This window comes from Lagopus leucura, unplaced genomic scaffold, assembly GCF_019238085.1.
Source record: "Lagopus leucura isolate 7727_CA_CO unplaced genomic scaffold, USGS_WTPT01 Super-Scaffold_100044, whole genome shotgun sequence".
NCBI lineage: Eukaryota > Metazoa > Chordata > Aves > Galliformes > Phasianidae > Lagopus > Lagopus leucura.
Window position 1 is genome coordinate 3,131,963 of NW_024962291.1, and position 21,344 is coordinate 3,153,306.

Sequence of the window (21,344 nt, forward strand, 5' to 3'; positions counted from 1 at the left end):
TTCCTTCTTTCCTTCTTTCTTTCTTTCTTTCTTTCTTTCTTTCTTTCTTTCTTTCTTTCTTTCTTTCTTTCTTTCTTTCTTTCTTTCTTTCTTTCTTTCTTTCTTTCTTTCTTTCTTTCTTTCTTTCTTTCTTTCTTTCTTTCTTTCTTTCTTTCCTGTTTTGCCTTATTTTTTTTTCCTCCAAATGCCTTCTAATGTAATTACAAAGTTGCGCTTCCAAAAGCCTTTTGGCTGGCAAGAGGAGAGTACAGCCCATAATTCATTTATGAGATGCTCTGGGAGCCATGTAATTGCTTTGCACCGGCTGTGGGCTCCCGAGGGGCCTCTCCCTGCTCCCAGAGCCGCAGGCAGAAGGGAGAGCACACACTGGAGGGATGGGGTGGAGCTGAGCCACAGACGGTGATGGTGCAAGTGCTGGAAGGATGAGAGAGCCAGCGGGAGAAACACAGTGGCGACACATCGATGCTGTCCAGGTTCACATGGGAGATCTTTCCCATTGCTGTCAGTGAGGTTTTTCAACCTGCCTTAATTTTCTGGTTTTTCAAGCCCGATTTTCATCTAAAATCAGGTAGAAGTATTGACTTTCCTATGTGGTTTGTTAAGGGGTTCATGCAAAGAGGCAGCAGAATGCAAGGGCTGGTTCCAGTGAGGAACAATTTGATTATTCATCTTGCTGGCATTTTTGGTTTCATTTCCAGGATTTGATGCAACACGTTTTCCTTTCTTGCAGTATGTGGAGGTTTTTGGGGCTTCTTTCTTTTTTATTTTCCTTTCTTATTTCTTTCTCTGAAAAACTACACCTCTAAAGCAAAAGTTACTCTTCTTTATTCCCTTAAGCTTGAATTCGATAAACTTTTGTGATTTATTTGTTCAAAGACAGATTGGATGGGGCCCTGGGCTGCCTGGTCTGGTATTAAATGGGGAGGTTGGTGGCCCTGCATGTGGCAGTGGGGCTGGAGATTCATGATTCTTGAGGTCCCTTCCAATCCTGGCCATTCTGTGATTCTGTGATTTAATTTTTAAGAGGTTTCAGCCAAGTCATACTATTGGAATACTCATAGGGAGAAAAAATAGAATAAGCTATGATCAGATGGGTGACTCTGCTCTGCTACATAACTCCATTTTGGAAGAGGAAACATGGAAAAACTTGCAAAGGGAATCATATATGGGGAGTGCTCAGAGAGTCGTGGAATCATTAAGGCTGGAGAAGACCTCTAAGATCATGCAGTCCAACCACCAACCCATCCCCACCATACCCACTGACCACGTCCCTCAGTGCCATATCTCTATGGTTCTTAAACACCTCCAATTAGTCTTCAAATATTTTACAGCCACTTTTCTGTGTGTGTGTGTGTGTGTGTGTGTGTTATCAGAGCCCTTGGCCCAGCTGTCACAACAGACACTCAGTGTTTACATCAGGTCCAGGTTTTGTTTGAGATTAGATTTGTTCAAATAACATGACGGCATGCCTGACTTCCAGCTCTATGCCTGGGGAGGAGGACAGAGTCCGGCCGCCTCCTGTGTCACTGCTGCATTGTTTGGGCTCTCCAGGATCATTTGGTGGCTTTGGTTATATTTCTGTCATCCTTTTGTCTGAACGACACAGCGTGGCCTGTGCTGAGACATGGGTCAGGAGAATCCCAGCTCCTTCCCCAACACTGGCTGCTCTCCATCTGCCTGTTGTATGCATATTTGGACTATCCAGGCAGTTTTTCCCCACCATGAAACCCTTAGCTAAGTGAATGAAATTCCTTGGGAAGATGTAGGTTAATCATCCCATAGGAAGCTGAGTGGTCAATCACTTTAAATAGCCACATTGTAATCACTGGTTCCTGATGGAGAATCACAATGCACATCCCACTCTTGACAACTAACAGGAGTACAGAGCACACCAAGAGACAGTGATGCTCTGCTCTAGCTTTAACCAGACTTGCTCGTGTGAGCATACTAAATATGTTGCTAGGGTGTTTTCAAATGGATGTTTTTTCCCCCTATTGTAACTGATGGTGGTTTTCTCTTTCTTCCCAGGCATTTTTCTGCTTTGCTCTGGCCTTCTGTGGGATGATACCAGCTCTCTGCTGGAGATACATGCACAGCACAGAGGTAAGCACTCTTTGCAGGAGATGCCAGAAGACTTTCTTCACAGGTTTTGCAGTGATTTCTACCCTAAAAGGGGCAGCTGGTGGTAATTAAGCCACCCTCATCAAGGTCTATAGGCTGCATGTTGTGTTACATCCATCCTTTGCAAGAGAAGGGCTGCCCTTCCCTGTGGGTTACCTAGAGGGAGAGGGGAACGTGGAATGTTTGCTGTACAAACCTTTGAACAGGGCAAATGTCCAGGTAAGACAAGATATGAGCCTTGCTTTAAGTGGTTTTGGGAGGTTGCTTTTGAAAAATGAAGCTGCTTGACTCTTGAAGTTATAATTTTCTGAAACGCTGCGTAGCATCAACTCCAGTTCTGGGTAATGTCAGCTGGGAGCCTCTGCTCAAAGGCTGCAGTGGGTTGTGGCCACCTCTAGCTCTGCTGACTTCCAGGGCAACCACCCAGGAGCTGTGTTTACAACTTAGCTTTCTCCATGCTAATGCTTTGTGGCTTAGGGCTGACCGCTTGTTTCTTGCCCTTTGCCAGTGATTCCCTTGGCACAGTTTTTTTTTTTTCCCTCTATCAGTTTGTCCAACTACTTTGCAAACATGGGGTGGATATGGATGGTCCAGTAGCGTTTTTGCTTCAAATCTTTATCTAGCTGTTTGGTTTTTTTTTTTTTTCAAGTGCTTTGTCCATAAGTGCTTCCACATGTTATGGTTACTTTCAGTACTTGGTTTTTGGTACTGTCTGAAACAAAACAGAAATAGTTTTTCCTAGGCAAGATGAGAGTTTTTTGTTCAGCGTCTACTTTCCAGATAAGGAAAGCCAGCAGTGTTTCTGACAACAGAAAAATTAAAATGCAGTTGGAGATCCTCCTGGGTTTCTCTTTTTGCAAAGATGAAAACTAAGACAGGAGCTGGAAATGAGGAAAGATTTAATTAGGAGTATCACTTACAAAATGCTTAGAAATCTGGTTTTGCTTGAAAAAACTTGTCTCTCCAGCAAGGAAGGAATGCAGATACGAGTGTGTCCCAATCCTGGTTTCCTTGCCCACAAAACCGCAGCAGATTCTTGCTGTGTGTTAATCCTCTTGATTAAAAAACACCTGAATTCCCTTTATAGAGCAAACCCTTCTTACTGAAAATCATCTGCAATGGAAAAGTCCCATGTTCAGCTGAAGAATGACTTTGGCAGTAGAAAGCAAGGTGCCCTGCTTGCCTTTGGCTTCTTTAGAGACCAGTTGTTTACATTGCTTCTTGCAGAGAAGCTATGCAGGACAGGAGAAAAAGACAACTTGTCTGTAAATAGTCCATTTTCTCAGACTTGGACACTGTAAACAAAACATGAATGTTTCTCATTTTCCAATCTCTGCTGTTCTTCTGACTTCCTGTAGCTCCTGTCCTTTCAGAGATCTGTCATGTCTTTTTTACTTTCAAGTTACCTGCATCCCAGACAGACTCGATGTCACCAGTCTTTGTAAAACAACTTCTACCAGACATGTGAAAAACAAGAATCTGAGATTTATTGTGCTTTACCCTGGAAGTCTGAATCCTCCACTCGGTATTGTGATTATCCCTCGCTCTATGGGTCTGTCCACATGGCCAATAACTGGGTTTTATGCCCTCTTCTGTACCATCTTCTTTGTGTCCATCTGTCTGCATAAATTCAGAGAAGTTAACGTTGAGAAAATAACTTACTCCTTCCCAATGCATACTTGTCTGAGGGGTTCTGCAAAGAGAATGGTGGACAAAATGGGGGAAGGATAACTAAGAGTAACACCTCAGATCCTCCACCTGTCTCTCTGGCAACACAACTTGAGTTCTATGAGATCAGTGGTGATCACCAGTAATTAGCCTGCTGACAAACTCCTTTTGCTGTCTCCTGGTGGGAGAGTGCCACTAATCTGTTAGAGGAGTGGCACCAGTGACAGCCAATGAGAGAATGACACGTGAAGAAGGGTAGCAAAGATGACCTCACTTTGAACAGCTGTGACAACCACCAACAGGATGGGGTTTTCTGATGGTTTCCAGCCACGTTAGGAAGTCTTGGTTCTTGAAGCCAAGGAGCTGAGTCTTCTTTTCCAAGAAAGAAGTTATTTTGAAGGCAACTCCTTTCCCGTAAACCACTGCCCAGCACAGCCTGGTGCAGCTGGGACCTGGAGAAGGATGTAGGTTTATGCCATATCTGGCACAGCTCATTGGGCGGCTGCCTCCTCCTGCAGACCTGCCAGCTCTCCTTCTCTCTTCGCACATTAACTGCTGCTGGAGAAACCTGCCTGCAGAGGCTGGAGGGAAGAGAGCTGGAAATGGTCTCAAGCTAGAACAGGGGAGGTTTAAATTGGATATAAGAAAAAAAATGCTTTACAATGAGGATGGTGAGGTACTGGCACAGGTTGCCCAGAGAGATGGTAGGAGCTCTGTCTCTGGAGACATTCAAGGTCAGGTTGGATGGGGCTCTGAGCACCTGATCTAGTGTAAGTGTCCCTGTTTATTGCAGGGAAGTTGGACCAGATGGCCTTTAAGGGTCCCTTTCAACTCAAACCATTCTATGATTCCTGAGCTTTCTGAGTGCTCTATTATAGCTGAGAAGGGCATTGGGTATTCTTGGTAACAAACACAAAACAGATCTGGGGGGCTCGTCTCTGGGCTTTGCTGAGGGAAAGGCTCAGGGATCTGCTGTGTCACATTTTGGTTTTTCTCTGCAGCAGTGTAGGGAATGCTCCCAGCAGCCTCATGAGCCCACTGGGATTGGAGGGTGAATCAGCAGAAATAGAACTGCTGAAGGCTGTTCTGCATCAGAAGGTGCCTCTTAATTACACAGATTTGATAGAAAGTAAACGTTAGCTTAAAAGCAAGTAAATTATGATTTACCTCCTGATGCTGGGAGACACTTGAAGCCAAGTAATGGTGCAGTGGTGGTGCCAAGCTTCTCCTGGGTTGGATTAGAGGAACAGTTCCCTTTGCCATGAATGCCAGGAAAAATAAAAAGAGGAACTGCTGACGTACCCAAAGCCTCACAGCAGGTGATGATTTGAGCTGCTGCTCCATGCCTCCTTCATCCTGCTCGGGCTGTCAGTGTGCATCTGTTGGGTATCTGCCCACTCTTCTGGTGTGCACCCCTGATTTTCCCATGCCCTTTGGATGTAGGGGTTGCTTGGCTTTGCTTTGCTTTATGCTGGGGCTAGCTTCTATAGAGTCCAGTACAAGACGATGGCCCCACCTTCTGCAATGCTTAAATACAAGCTTATATCACAGTGATTTTAATGGGACTTAAATGCAAACTGGAGGTGGGTTCAGTACTTTATGAAACCGGAATCAGAGCACACTGGCTGGTTCCTTTTTGATGCAGCAGGGCTGCGATACAATTGCAGCCACTTGCAGAGGTCTTTCAAGGGCCTTTGCAAAAAGTGGGGATTTGGCTGTTAAAACGACAGAAATAGTCTGATGTCTTCCTTGGTCCTGGTGTTATTCATGCTACCAGGCACAACTGCTCTAAAGTAAGCACTGAGTTTTTCCTTTCTCAGAAATATGAGAAAAAAAGAAAAAAAATGAAAAGGGAAGGGAAAGCCCCTCCCCCCTCTTCCCTAAATATCATGCAACTCTCCCATGTTTGTGTTCTCATCACGTAGGAGACAGTACGCCCCTTTGTCTGACGTACTGCTGAGCCACTCATGCTTCATTATTTATTGTTGCCCCAGCTCTGAACCCGTGGCCCCTTTTCTGCTTTTCTCACTGCAGAGCTGCAGCTGCTGCCTCCAGCAGCACCAGTCAGTGGTTCCCATCACCCCAGTATGGGATGATGCTTCCAGGCTCACATGACCTTGGTGCTTGTTGCCCAGAGAGGTGGTGGGTGTTCTGTCCCTGGAGACACCCAAGGTCAGGTTGGATGGGGCTCTGAGCATCTGATCTAGTGTAGGTGTCCTTGTTCATTGCAGGGGAGTTGGACCAGATGGCCTTCAAAGGTCTCTTCCAACTCAAATGATTCTATGGGTGATGGTGCTCACCTGGAATCAGTTCTGTTGCTAATGCAACTTTCCTTTTTTTTTTTTTTTTTTTTTTTTTTTTTTCAATCTGAAAGCAGTTTTGGTGTTTTTCTATGATGAAGCAGTCTTGAATGATGCCATTTCATATGCTGCAGGTGAGAGATGGCTTGACCACAAAACTGAGAGGTTCATAAACGGTTGGATCTGAGTGGTGGCAGCCGTGAGTACCCTTGCCAGCATTGTGGTTCAGCAATTCTGTTGCAAAATATTGTGAACTGAAATACTTAGCTATAAAAAAAGATAATAAAGAAACAGGAGACCTCAGCACACTGAGACTGGTATCTATGACAAGAGGTGTAATATCAGGTATGGAGAATTAAGGAGAAAGAAACCTTTGGTGTAGTAGCCAGCCAGCCAGACTTCTGCCGAACTTTTGCTGTTGGTTTGGGGTGTGGAGATGAGAAATGAGGTTTGCTTAACAGCAGCTGGAAGGAGACATTCAAGGTCAGGCCAGACACAGCTCTGAGCAGCCTGATTGAGCTGTAGGTGTCCCTTTTCATTGCAGGGGAGTTGGGCCAGGTGTCCTTTAGACATCCCTTCCAACTCAAATGATTCTGTGTGCATCTGTGTACGTACTTAAATGCATATGTGCACCCTGCCTGCCAAGCAGGTCAGAAACTCGTGCACTGGAGATTGGTGTGGTTTTGTGCTCCCCTGCCTCCAGGCAGCATTCCCCCCCCACAGAAGCAGAACTGTGCCCCTGCTCTGGAAAACAGTGAGTCACCCACCCCAGAGCTGGCAGCTGCTGAGCACTTTGGCTGCCAGTGCTGCTGCTCTGAGCTGGGCTCTGCCCCTGGAGGAGCTCTGCCTGCATCTGTGTTTCGGGAAAGCAGTGCTGAGATGGGAGGGGAGCAGTGAAGCAGGTCAGCATTTTCATCAGCTCCTTGTGCAAACCGTTTACAGCAGCAGAAGGTGCTGGAATTGGAGAGAAATGGCTTAGCAAAGTGTTGCCGCTGTGGGCTTTATGGTTTCACAGCAGCTTTTCTTTCCCCCTCTATTTGCATGTGCTGTCAGTGATGAACAAAAAAGACTCTTGCTGTCCCGAAACTGGTAAGAGGGGGAAAGTGCATGTGTTATTTAAATAAATGTTTGTATTGTGTGTGTGTGTGTGCGTGTATATACACATACATATATGTATATATAATATAAGGTACACACACATACATATACATATCAGATGAAAACCACTTAGCCTGTAGGATTCGTTTGGGTCTCCCTGCTCTTACTCCATCAGCAGTCTCCAGTGACCTCCAGCATCCGAGGAGAGCAGCGTCTCCTGATGTCACCCATCTGGAGGCGGGAGCTCCGAGCTGCTCTGCTCTGCTTTGCATGCTGGCTGTGTTTCTGCAGCTGTGAGCTCTGGGCTGGAGGAAGCCCGATGCGGGGGCGAGGAAGGGAGCTGAAATGCTGTTAGGGAAGCATAAAGCTCCAACTTGCAGTGATTGGGTTTTCATACTGGAACAAGGAATGGTGTAGAGAGTGACAACCACTTTGTTCCAGTTTCACATCTTAAAACACTGCCTTACTGACACCAAGTGCAACCCTCTCAGCAGCAGTGAACAGATAGGAAAGAACACGAGTGGTTTATACAGATTGAATACCTTCCTGAAATCATAAATTCTGCTTCTTTAGGGAGTATAGAGGATATAGAGCATAATAAACAGTCTCAAAATTCCTTCATTCTTTTACTCCAAGTGAAAAATGCTGCTCTATTAAGTTGCTTGATGTCAGCAGCATCAATCTCAGTGATTTTCCATTAGTTGCATCTGCAAACCTATCTCTATCACCCTTAAATGAATGTTTCATTAAGGAATGCAGACAGACACGGGAGAGAGCAATTATTTGACTAATTTAGAGTTGGAACATTTTGCCAAGCTTCTTCTGGGAAAAGAATTACTCTAAGGTGTGACCTTCTTAACACTTAACCTGGAGATTTTTCTCAAGCCCAGCTGATGCTCCATCCTCAGCTCTCACTGCTTTGTTTGTTTGTTTGTTTTCTAACAGATGAGCACTAGAAGTGCATTTTCCTTCCAAGGGATATCTTTGTGCAGAAATACTCCTAGAATCATAGAATCTTTTGTGTAGGAAGGGACCATTAAAGGCTAACTGGTCCAACTCCCCTGCAATGAACGGGGACACCTACACTAGATTGGGTGCTCAGAGCCATGTTCAGCCTGACCTTGAACATCTCCAGGGATGGGGCTTCCACCATATCTCTGGACAGCCTGTGCCAGTGCCTCACTGCCCTTACTGTAAAATACTTCTTCCTTATATTTGGTCTAAACTTCTCCTCTTTCAGTTTTAGACCATTTCCCATTGTCCTGTAGCAACAGATCCTGCCAAAGAGCGTCCCCTTCTTTCTTTCAGTACCCCCTTTAGATAATGAAAGGCTGTCCTCAGGTCTCCCTAGAGCCTTCTCTTTTCCAGCCTAGCTCTCAGCCTGTCCTCGTAGGGGAGATTCTGCATGGATTGATCCCTGAGGGTATAGCACTTGTCACCAATCTCCATCCAGACATTGAGCCACTGACCTCCTCCAGCAACAGGTCACAGCGCTCATTGTAAGCATCTTTGAATCATGCGGTAAGTCGTCAGTGCTTCATCAGGAAGAGGTAAACCCATGTGACCAGAGTGGTGAAAATGTGGGATGGAAGTATAGGACCTCTGTAGGGGAAGCCCAGAAAGGCTTTCTTTTCTCTAGCTGTCTCTGCTGGTTATGTAGCTGCTGAGTTATTAAGGGATGAGGCACAGCTGTGGCTTTCTTAAGGGGCTTTATGAACAGTATCAGCATAACCACTCAAAAAGCATCCGGTTGCCTAATTGGGAGAGAAAGCACCCTGATTATTTTTTTTCTCCAACACCTGCTGCAAGAAAAAAGAATTATTTTGGGGTGGCAGAATGAAAATTGAGTGTGTGATAGGAATTTATGGCAATTTGAAGTGATGTAGTGAGGTACTCTCTTCACTATTCTATGTTCCTGCTCGCAGGAAAGTTGAGGGATGAATTTGTGTGAACAAAATAAACAACGTCACAAATAAGGCAGTGTCATGAACCCATTGGGTGACTTTGCCTGACACTTTCAGGTTTTATTTTTTCCCATCATTAGACATGCATGAGGCTGTGTGCCATTTTCGGTCTGGGTAGAGGCTGCCATATGCGATGGCTGAGCTCTGAGCACAAACACAACCCCATCTTGGGCAGGCAGGTTGGTGAGATGGTCAAGGAGGGAAGATTTAGGTTGGATGTCAGGGGGAAGTTCTTTACAGAGAGAGTGGTAAGGTGCTGGAACAGGCTGCCCAGAGAGGCTGTGGATGTCCCATCCCTAGAGGTGGTCAAGGGCAGGTTGGATGGAGCCCTGGGCAGGCTGGTCTAGTATTAAATGGGGAGGTTGGTGGCCCTGCATGTAGAGTGGGGGTTGGAGCTTGATGATCCTTGAGGTCCCTTTCAATCCAAGCCATTCTATTATAGGGTGACTTATTACTGCAGCCTTTGGCTGTCCTCCTGTTATACCTCCTATGCTCTTTGGCGTGGTCCCCTGCATGGAAGGAAACAGCAATGATAAATATGGGGATTTAGGACTTGACACCTACCATTGCAATACTTAAACTAGAAAGCTCTCTGCAGTAATCTGTGAAAACCAACTGCCACTTTGTCTTAAGGCAGCTACTTTCCCCTCCAAAATCAAATAATTCTGGCAAAACTAATCAAGATGATGTGGAGAAATTACAGTCAATTTGCTCCTTATTTGAAAAGAGAAAAAAAAAAAAGAAGAAAGCAGGCTTTGTTGTTGGATGTTTGGTGCATTACTGCAATCTGAATTGTGTATTCAGAGGAAACAAATGCTAGATGCAATTGCTGGATAGAAGAACTGAGAAGGACTAATCAGCAGACTATACTCTCGGGCTTGCCCGAACGCATGTTCTAAAAGGAAATCGTTGCTATAAAATAATTTCCATTTAATCCTTTGTGGTTTTGCTTCTTGGAGGCTACTTGGGAAAATGAAAAATCAGTACTTAAAGAAGAACACAGCTCAGAAGTAAGCTTAGGAACACTGTGTAATCGAAGTCTTCAATAGCCATGATGTGTCTGGAGATTATTTTCTCCTCACTGATATCACCATGGCTGTGGTTGAGAAGGCTGTGAAGTGGTGCCTGCCTGTGGCTCTTCCCTTGCTGATTCCTATGGTTGGAAAACATTTCTGCTATAGGTTTGTTGTGGGACTCTCATTCATTCAACCTTTTCCATCACGTGCCTTTCTTCTAACGGCCTCAGTCAAAAGGCTTGATGTGATGTCACTGCAGGACATCTAAAATAAGTCTCTTTGGAAATGGGTTTTGTCTGATTGCTTTCAGTGAAGTACTGCGTGCAGCTGCACTGCTCACTGTACTTACAATGCAGCATGGAGCATATGCTATCTGCAGCAGAATATTTTGAATCATAGGATGGTTTGGGTTGGAAGGGACCTTGTATGATCTTCCTTCCACCAGATCAGGCTGCTCACGGCCTTAAGTGCTTCCAGGGATGGGGCATCCACAGTTTATCTGGGCAGCTGGTGCCTCACCACCCTCTGAATAAAGGCTTTTGTCTCTATATCTAACCTAAGACTCCTCTCTCTTAGTTTAATGCCATTATCCTTGCCCCATCATTACTCTGCCTTTCAGGTTCAGTTCTTCCCCAGTTTCCTGCAGGCTGTTTCAGGTACTGGAAGGACTGTGAGTAATGAGAGGTATAAAAGTAACAACACCACAAGAGTAGGATGAAAAATTATCCCTTTTTTCATTATTCTTAATTCTTCAGTGGAAGTAAGCTTTTTTTACTGAATTAATTTACTTAATTGCTGCTGCTAGGAAGCTGCTTTATGGCATACCTGAAGTTAGGAAAGTTTGAATGTTTTGCTTTTTATTGAGGTTTAAGTTTTTCCTAGAGGGAGGATGGTATGCACATCCACATTGGAGTGCTGAGAGGTGGCCTTGCTCCAGGAGCCCTCGTTCCACCCCATTCCCTCTGTCCTGTGGATCGATCCTCTGCTCTGAGAGCCAAGTGTTGCCTTCAGCCCATTCAGATCAATATGGGCAGGGAAGCAAGGGGAAATGAAAGGAAGAAATGAATCTTTTTTTTTTTTTTCCTGGCGCTAAAAGCAATTGTCATATTTTTCCATTGAAAGCTGAGCAAGAGTTGGCTGGGATTTGTCAAGCTGCAAGTTCTCATAGTTTTAGTAAATATTTAGGATCTGATTCACCACTGAGTCACTCCGTTATTTTTTGGGCTTAATTCAGAGGAACTCTTCCATCACTGCTGTCCACCAGAGGTGCTCTCACTTTTATGTTTTGGCAAGATGGCAGAGACTTGTCTTTATAATCTCTTCTCAGAACAAGATGATGTTGTCACCTCTCCCTGGCAGGACACGGAGGGACATGGAGGCACATATGTCACAGGCACTTATGTTTCTGTATTTCTTTGACAGTACATCTAAAACTGGCCAAAAGCTTCAGTCGAAAGCCAATTGGGCAGCTGCTGTGCTCATCTTGGTGCACGGTACAGATGTTTGCCTCTGTTGCAGGTGGAGGACAGTATGCTGGATGTATACGACCTCGTGTATGAGGAGGTGAGGAGGAATGGCTCTAGCTCCAAGAGGCACGAGCTGACTCTCATCCATGAAATAGTAAGTTATCTTCCAGACTTCACAGAAGCCTTTTTCTGGAGCATCTGCCCATTGATTCCAACAGGCTCTGCTTTGCCAGTGCTATAGTACTGTTTTCCTCTGGAACCAGCCTTTTGCTAAGTCCGTATGTAGCATGAGAGCAGCCATATACACCTTCTAGCACCTTCAGTCAAGTATAGAGAGGGTGAGAATTCTATATAATCCAACAGAGCTACTTAGTTTGATTACTCCTGTCTACCTTTGAGCCTGTTGCTGGCAAAGAATAGAGGGCTCTGTGCACCTGATCTAGTTGTAGGTGTCCCTGTTCATTGCAGGGGAGTTGGACCAGATGACCTCTAAGGGTCCCTTCCAATTCAGATGATTCTGTGATAATGTGAGCTCTTGCAATGTTGTAAAGTTGCTAGCTGTCTTGCAAACTCAATGACCTGGGATGCACAGCATGGTAGGCACCTGCTTAGTTTAGCCACTATAATTGATGGTGAAATAATCCTTGTCTAGTGTTGTGTATTTAGCTTCCATCACTGTGACTACCTTTTGCCTGCCTGCTTTGCTCCTCACAGCCCCGTTTACCACCCTGCCCTCTCTTGCAGTTCCTGTGCTGTGGGAAGCACTCCCCTCTTGGAGACACAGCTGCTGTCGAGCACAACATGTGCCATCCTGGCACAGAGCGGACTGCTGGACGGGTAAGTTGCTTCTCTGTTGCTTTTCTCCAGCCTCCTCATCTTCTGCATGTGTGGAGGTTGTGTGATAACACAGACATGGGTCTGATGGAAAAACACTATTGAATTTGTCACGTGGTTCTGGTCTCTAAGGCTTAACACGTGTTCTGCTAACAGCAAATGTTGAAAGAGCACACGATGACTGTAATTCCTTTTCCCAAGGGCATTAAGCAGGTATTAAAAATTTAAATGAGAAACTTATAAAGCAGGATTATGTTGTCCAGCAGTAGTTTCATCAAGCAGACTTTATACTTGGTTGCAAAATGCCAATGAAGCACTGAAGAGCCCTCCAGTATTAGACTGTGTGTGCTGTTACTGAAGTTGTAACATAGACTTCATAGTCTGAGTAAATCTCTTGTATGCTTTTTTCCCCACTGGAATAACAAAATTAGCTTCAGAACGTGAGTTGTCCCTAGGAAAAACAAATGGTGTTGCTACAGACAGCTATGTGGAAATATTGCTGTTGTGTCTTGATGGAGGAAATTGTGCCAGAGGAGGTTCAAGTTTTATATTAAGAAAAATTTCTTCTCAGAAAGAGTGATGAGGCATTTGTACAGGCTGCCCATGAAGGTGGGGGAGTCACTGTGCCTAGAGGTATTCAGGAACTGTGGAGATGTGGTATTGAGTGACATTGTTTATTGGGCGCTACTAGTGGTAGGTGAATGGTTGGACTAGATGATCTTAGAGGTCTTCTCCAACCTTAATGATGTGATGTTTCTATGATAAGCAGTAACACAACCTTTTGATGCACCAGTATGCATTAACCCATGGTTTCCAGCTGCCTCCTGGAAAATTCAGCACCAAAGTGAAGTAGACCTCAGCTCAAAGAGCAGGAAGAAAGAGTAAAGCAGCCCTGGGCACTGTGCCTTTGGTCAGCCTCACTAATGGTTTGCACTTGGTTGGAGGGAACCACGGCATTTGGTTGCTGCAATGCATTCACTCATGTGCTGATTCTGTGGGGCCATAAGCCCTTTTACCTTGTTCTACAAAGTCAAGGGCAAGTTTTGTGCATTCTTGAAATGACTCTTGGCTATCGCCACTGGATTTCAGTGGGTTTGCTAGAGTGCTTAATGCTAATACATAGTAATGCTGGTGGTACCTTCAATGCTGAGATGTTAGTGTCTTTGGGGAACACGCAGCATTATGATATGCTCTGCTTTCCAGTCTTTTCACATCACCCCCTCCATTTCCCAGAGGAAGAAAATAACACTGTGCATGACCACACTAGCTGTGTGTACACACATCCTCTGTAGACTGAAATGCATCCTAGTAAGAAAATCATAAACGTATTGTAGTAACAGAAAATATACTGCAGGTGTTTGTCTTCCCACCTGAGCTGCTGCCACACTGCAAGAGGTGTCTCTCTCCTTTCAGGATTGCCTACAAGAGATGCATGGCTTTCTGAAGAAGCACATGGGCTTTGTCTCCACACTCCTGGGCATCACCATCGGCTTCACGGTAGCTGTGCCTGTTCCTGTGTGCTCCTGGCCCCACAGGGGACTTGTATCCTAAATAAGTACAAGTATCCTAAATAAGTACATGGGGGCTTGGGGGGTTTTGAACATGAGCACTGAAAAAATCAATGGTGATGGCCTCCACCACGGAAATTGGAAAATAAATAGGTTTTATCTTCTGTGGTATCTCTACGCTGCTCTTAAGATGGGGAAAGTTCTCCTGACCAGCATGTATTTAGGGATTTGGATCCACTTTAACACAATGAAGATTAGAAGACTTCTCAAGAAAACCCAGAGGATCGCTTTGTGTGTGTGTGTGTGTGTGTGTGTGTGTGTGTGTGTGTGTGTTTCGTATTGCTAGTAGTAAGCTAGGAAAGCTATCAGGCAATGTTATAGGTACATTTCTACTTACATGGAATTACGTACATGCACACAGAGCTTTAGCATTAAGGCTTTATTGGATCTTAGCACCGCTGAGCTCTTGCTCAGAAAATCCTCAGGACGGATAGCTGATGCATAATGGAAAGTCATATACGAATATCTGGTGTTGCTTTCTAATTATCCTTTGGTGTAGGAGAAATTTTGCTTAAGCTATATCCACACTGAAGTGGAGTGTTTTTTATTTTTCTATTTGTGTGCTTGTATTATACCACATTTTCCCCCACGACTTGATGTTATAGCTAGATAATGCAGGAAAGCCTTTGAAGTGTGCACTAAAGGAAATCCCACCATGAGAGTGGCCATTGTGACAGCAGGATGTGGAGCAAAGTGAGCCAGCTGGGACCACGGCTCTGATGTCCCCATCCCTGTGGCAGACGTGTCCCCACTGATTTGCACAATGAGGCCAACACAGAGCATGTTGTTGCAGCCCTTCTTACACCTCCTGCAACATCCTCACTTTGATAAGCTGCCTGTGCAAATCCTGAGACGTGATCAGATGCAGCACCGTGTACTCGTCGGAAAAGCGCGGTACAAAGGAAGCGTGCTGTCTTCTGCGCTTGCGCTGTGCGTGTGTTGGGGGCTTATTTTTGTTGTTTTTTTAGGTTATTCCAAACAATGCATGAGGATTTTTTTTTTTTTCTCTCTCTGTTATGTACACAAAGGGCTATTATGAGTTTGTTTGCATGGAGGGTCGTTTTGAGGAAAGAGTTTGAAGTCTGAGTTTCCTGGCTTCTTCTCGCTTTTTAGATATTTTTAGGATCGAGCTTGAGCCGTGCTGTGCTAATTCCAATCAGATGCTTTCACCACATGAGTTTTTCTTTTTTTCTTCTATCCCATGTTGGAATTGATATTTACTCTTTTAGTGGAAAAGAGCTCCCTCAAGAACAGTCTGACGCTTTCATATGTAACAAATTCAGAAGTGCCAATGGAACCAGCAGGCAACACTTAGGATCACTTATTCGCACAGCTGGAGCATCCTCCTCCATTCAGCATTTAATTGTTTGCCCATCTTGTCTATTTCCTTTCAGGTTTATGGGATGGTTCTGACTTCTTTCAACTGGTTCTCCATCCACTTCAGCGACAACCTGGATCGGAAAGGCAAATACACCTTGCAAGGAAGGTAGAAGCCTGTCTCCCAGGCTTCCCTACCAGGCAGACCCAGCTCTCAGTGTAGGTCAATGCCTGGAGTCCTGCACCAAACCTCTGGAAAGGTGTTGTGTTGCTCACCTGTGTGCATTTCCAAGCTGCACCATCTGGGTGGAACTCTGCAGAACAGCAGTCTTCAATATTCACTGAGAATGGATGAGGACTGAGACGCACCTGGGCTTGGAGATGCAGGTTTCCTCCTTGAGAGAAGGATGGTGTGTAGCACAAGGAGAATACACACAGCCCCCTAGGACTTAACCAGAAGAATGCCCATCCAAAATCATAGCATTAAACCAAACCTCTGCGCTGTCACATGAGAAGTTTCCTGTGACCCCAAAAGATGTGACTTCTCTAGGGCAAGAGCTTCGGACTGCAGCATGGGACAGATCTTGGTAAATATGTGCACGCTGGGTGTGGTATTGAAAAACAGGGAGCTTTGCTCTCCTACCTGGGACAGTGTTCATTGTTGCCTCTAGGGTTTCAGGTTTTAGACCACCCCGGAGTATGTCAGCACCCAGCCACCACTACCTTTTTTTTTTTTTTCCTCTCTATCAAACTGTTGCTGGAATTCTTGATATAAATTAAGAAAGAAAAAAAAAAAAATCAGAAAGCAGTGTGTGAGTTTTGAAACAGCCCAGCAGGATAAGGACACATCCCTCTGCATCTCCCTTTTTTGAGTTTTTGAAATTCTTATGATTAGATCAGCCTTCTGGATGCTGCACTGATTTCACATGGACTCCTTCAACACACTGCCTCCATTCTGTCTCTTTCTGGCTTCTCTAACCTACCATGCTGCTGTGAAATACAAAAGGACTTTGATATTGAACATATGGGGCTTGTGTTTAAATTAAGGAGAAATGGACTGATCTCCAGCCATGTAAAACACAATGTCCACTTCCTCTTCTCTCCTTCTTATCAACAATAAGGAGGAATTTGAAAAGCCTCAGCCAGCTGAACATCTCAGGCGAGCTGAAATGATGGCTTCCTGGTGTGCTTTGCCCTCATTGCAAGGAGGCAGAACCACTTCTAAGCTGAAAACCATCACAGCAATAGATTTAGTTCCTGCTGGAAAATCTGCTGAGCTACAGCAGTGGAAAATATCTCTTAGAGCAGCTTTCACCTCCCTCCTTCATTGTGGCTTTTACCTGTTGAGAACAGTAAGTGGCTGGTGAGATTGTCTCAGCTTCCGGAGATGATCTCATCGAGATGAAAGAGGAAAACCCCATGCTGATGTTCAGGACAGTTCCAGGCCCTGCATGTGGACTGCCGCATGTGTGAAAACAGCATTACAGCCTGCAGTATCTCCCCAGACCTGGTTAGCATTTGAACACGGTTGCAGATGTTTTGTATTGGAAAGAAAGGCACTGAGGGAGGAAGAGCCAGGGCTCCTTGTCCCTCTCCCCTGGTACAAGCAGAGCTTTGTTAGAGGCTTTGGAGTCAATATTGAGTCCAAAGTGCTGTGGAGCATCACCCAGCTCTCTCCTGGCAGTCACCAGCCCTGTTCAAGCTGTTTCAAGTTTAGTGGTGACCGTTTAAGCTGTTTCAAGTTTAGTGGTGATATGCTTACCATGCAGCTGCACCTGCAAACATATCGACTTACTGGTGGTGGGAAGAGATTTGGAGATATGTATATAGGGGTTCTTTAGTACATCACCCTCCACAGAGACAGTCTCCACTGTGAGTTCTGGCTGTCATTGTCAAGTCTACTGCTGTTGTCGTTCCTCAGGCCAGTTAGCAGCACACAGGACTCCTGGTGTCCTCAATAAAAACCAATCTCTTGCTGAAAGCTATCATTCCTTCTCTTCTGCAATACACAGCGCTGGGCTGTTCGCAATGGGCTGCCCTCAATGAGCCTTGTGGTGCTGCATGTTCCCCATGCAGCTGCATGTGCCTCAGGACTCAGGCTGCTTCTTCCCAACAAGGTAAGCTGGAAGTCCCTCTCCTTCCACTGCTCTATAGCCACAGCTGGGGTTGGAATTTTTTGTTTTTCTTATAAAATATCCAAACAAGTTATAATCCCCCCCCTACAAACACTTGTTGTATATACCATGCTCTTTGATCCCATCTCACAGCCTGCAGCCCTCATCTGCCTCCTCTTACCCAACCATGGAGGAGGGATAGTAATGGGGACAGAGGGGTCAAAGCCTTCCATATGACTCACGTATGCCTGTAGTCAGCTGGCCATGCTTCCTAAGGCCACTGCTTGCTTATATTAAGCAGTAGGTGCAGCTTTTTGCTTTCACTTCTCAAGCAGCACTACTAGCAAGGAGGAAAAGGCCTCACACAGCAGCTGAGGATGCGTGGGGCTTCTGCACAGCAGAAGTAAAAGACCAAGGATTTGGAGCCCTTGTGCAAGCCTAGGTTAAGCAGTTAAGCTGAGCCTGAAAAGGAAGTTGATTGTGGGGACAGTGGGAATCTTTCAGGCTTCAAATTGCTTTGCTATATCCTGTCCCCCAGACAATGCTGGCCGCCACCAAATTATAACTTCCCCTTTGCTGTGCAATCTGAATTCAAACCCTGAGCTTGTGCTCCTTCTGAAGCCTTGTAACTTGGAAGCCTTGTAACCTGGCAAACTTGGGTGAGGCCTCAGCAGAGCCCAGATTCATTGCTAACTCTCACTGTTGACTTCCCTTAGGTTGCCTGTACCTTCCTAAGGCAAACTACCCCTCTTGCTCTCCTTAGCATCGCTAAGTACCTCTGTTGTTTAACCCTGAGGCACATCAGCTTGCTTATGGATGCATTGGTTTTCTTTTTAGCTGTGTTACCTTGGCACTGAGCTGTTGCAGCCTCTATTCACCTGGTGATAAATTATACATAGATGGCACAGCAGCAGTTCCTCAGGCTGCTGAGCTGGGCTCTTGCCCTCCTGGCTATGCTGGAGAAGAAGAGGAAGTGTCTGTGCTGAAATAGGAGCCTGCTTGGGTTTGCTTTCTCCCTCCTAATCACAAGTGGTGGCTGTGGAAGCAGCACCTGCACCAAAACAACAACGGCTCCGGAAGCTGCTGCTGCCCTTCACCACTGCTCTCTTTCTCCTCTTTATGTAACCTGCCTGTCACCATAGATAACCCTGCTGTAAATATTTAAAGTGTCAGTCAGTGTGGAGGGAACCGCTGCAGAAGTTAGTAGAGACAGAAACTCAAGGTGAAGCTACCAGTCTCTGCTTACTCAGCAAGGGAATATGGGGATGCAAAGCAAAGATGGATGGGAAGCTCTCTGCCCTGCTCTCCCCAGCAGAGCCAGCTCCAGTCTTCCTCCACAGTGATGTCTCACTGTCTGGGAGCAGGAGGAGCATCACCAGGGCCTGATTTTTGGGTGGCCCTGTGTGGAGCCAGGAGATAGCCTCAATGATTCCTAAGGATCCCTTCCAACTTGAGATGTTCTATGACTCTATATGCTTCAGCCCAGAGCTCATCTACCCAACACAGACCATAGATGGGGACCCTGTGGTGGATGAGGCTTTTCCCAGAGCCCAGCTGGGATCTGTGAGGGGTGGAGCTGCTGGTTTTCCCCTGCAGAAGCTGTCAGGCAGGTGTGGGGCTGGGATGCTGCTCAGCCCTATGTCTGCTCTGGGCCCTGTGAGTCACACCCATAGAGATTTTGCCAAAACTACAAGCATGACACTGACCTTTATAGCAGCATCAAAAATAGGGAGAAGAAGAGGAGGAGAAGGGAGATAGACCAGCAGACGAAAGAAACACACCTCTGTTCTCTGCTACTTTACTCCGCTCAAAAATGTGAAACAGTGAAAGCACGCTTAAATGGCTGCTCCTGGGGGCTGGGTTTTTTTAATTTGTTTTTTTTCTCCTTTTTTTAACATCCCCAATAGGTATTTTCTTCATAGGTTTGCCCCCTGGGTAAGCAAACTGGCGTTAACAGCGCGTCTCACAGAGCACCTAAATTTAACCCATGCTACAAATGAGGGAATTCCCCAGCCCTGTGCACAGCACCTGCAGTCCATCTGAGGATGTGACAAGCACAAATTCGCATAAATCAGTTCAACTTACAGAGCAGCCTGCTTGTAAAGATCTGGTAAAGCTGCTGGGAGACTTTTAAATGCATTCCTGATACTTTGTAGACTTGTACAGCATGGGGGAAAAGGCTGCATCTGATAGCATGTACCTGCTTGAGAAACACTCCGCGTTACCTTGACACTGTAATGTGTTGGTGTTTGTTTTGTTGGTTTGGTTTCTTTTTTCCCAGACCGAGGTCAAAGTTTTCAAGCGCACTCAGCTGAGCTGACAGGAAGTAAATAAATTGATAGAAGATAAATTGATAGAAGAGAGGGATATTTGGACAAAGTTTGAAATCCTTCCCCACTGCCAAGCTGTAGAGAGGTTTTGTCAGGGTGGGCAGGTGGGTGAACCTCATTTAGATCCCAGAGCTGGGTGTTGTAGGAGATGGGAGCTGTGACCCTCGAGCTGGAGCCATGGACAGCATGTGGCTCAGGCATGGGGATGCCCAGCAATAGGAATGCATTAGCTCTGAGCCAGATTGTTTAGCATTTGGAGTGTATGAGAAGTTTTGTTCCTCATTTGCTACTTTCCGTAAGATAAGGCAGAAAGGAAATAGCTGTGATACCACCCTCCAAAAACCCCAAGCTTCCCATTGGTGGCTCCAGTGCCAGTTTGGTCGTAGTGATTGCAGTGGGGCTGCCAGCTTCTCAGCATGCAGACACTGATTTGAGTATCTTTCCTTCCTAACCCCAGCTCTGGCTGTGCTGCTGCTCAGGCCTTAACGGTTTGCAGGCAGTTCTTTCTCTTCCCTGCAGCAAACCCTGGGCAGAAAGCAAAGCATTGCTGTGTCATAGCAGGGGAACAAATTTGGAATCATTATCCTTTGTATCAGGATCCAGGCAGGATTAGTCCTATAGCCAACGATTTGGTCTATCAGCTAGTGCATGAATACCTCTGTTAGGCTCCAGCTTCATTGGTAAGGCCAAATGAGTAAATGGGACTTAGAGACAAAGGATTTATGCATCCATGGTAAGCCCACAGTTGGGGATGTACTCAGTGCTAGTCATTGGGGAACTGGGCCAGCTTCTGTTCTGCCTCAGTCCTCACTGGGTGCACAGCAGGTGCAGAAGGCAAAGCAGGGTTCAGCAGGCACCAGGGGTGCTGTCTGAACACCTGCATTTCTTTTTTTTTTCTTTTTTTTTTTTTCTTTTAGACATTTAAGGTTTTGCTCTTGATCGGGCTCTTGTGTTCTGAATTCTGTTCTGACATTTTTGGTATCCCAGCCCTAAAAGAAGCAACTGTGCCTGCTGGATGCACAGCAGGGTGAGAGCAGGCTATGTTTCTAGGGATGCACAGATGAACCAAAGTGGGGTTAGCCTGGAAGATGGGGAAACTTCCTCCTGACTCTGTGATGCTGCTTTTTGGCTTTTAAAATTAAACATGAGGGATACTAAAAATGTCAACACGTGTGACACAGATCTCGGAATCATAAAACCACCAAGGTTGGAAAAGGCCTTCAATCATCCAGTCCAACCATCCACCTATCACCAATAGTACTCATTAAATCATATCCCTCAACACAAAATCCAAATGTTCCTTGAACACCTCCAGCGTTCAAGGTAGTCCACCTTGTCGGTGACTCCACCCTCTCTCTGGGCAGCCCCTCATCTCTTTGATGGTGAGCCCTGAAATACCCCTAGATGGGTGGGGAAAGGAGCAAAGCAAGCACGGTGAGTGCTTCCGCACAATTTGGGGGTGATCTTTTGGGTGGTAAGGCTGAAAGGAAGCATTGGGAACACGGCGGTGAGTTTTAATGTACGAGCAAGTGGGGAAAAGGAGGGGTG

At 45.7% G+C, this 21,344-nt stretch overlaps 1 protein-coding gene across 1 annotated transcript; it reads left to right on the top strand.

Annotated features, from left to right (window-relative positions):
- The first annotated feature begins 1,457 nt into the window (after window positions 1–1,457).
- On the top strand, window positions 1,458–17,333 carry TSPAN32 (tetraspanin 32). The gene is made up of 6 exons (XM_042884474.1): window positions 1,458–1,682; window positions 2,029–2,103; window positions 11,686–11,787; window positions 12,378–12,470; window positions 13,881–13,964; window positions 15,430–17,333. The coding sequence occupies exons 1-6, from the start codon at window positions 1,458–1,460 to the stop codon at window positions 15,523–15,525; spliced, it is 675 nt and encodes a 224-aa protein (XP_042740408.1). The 3' UTR covers window positions 15,526–17,333.
- Window positions 17,334–21,344: the final 4,011 nt, after the last annotated feature.

What these genes read in the sequence shown, in the direction of transcription:
- TSPAN32 (XM_042884474.1), top strand. Translation starts at nt 1,458, where the DNA reads ATGACGGCATGCCTGACTTCCAGCTCTATGCCTGGGGAGGAGGACAGA. An exon ending in GATACATGCACAGCACAGAG is followed by an intron (nt 2,104 to 11,685) that starts GTAAGCACTCTT and finishes CCTCTGTTGCAG; the next exon opens with GTGGAGGACAGTATGCTGGA. An exon ending in CAGAGCGGACTGCTGGACGG is followed by an intron (nt 12,471 to 13,880) that starts GTAAGTTGCTTC and finishes CTCTCCTTTCAG; the next exon opens with GATTGCCTACAAGAGATGCA.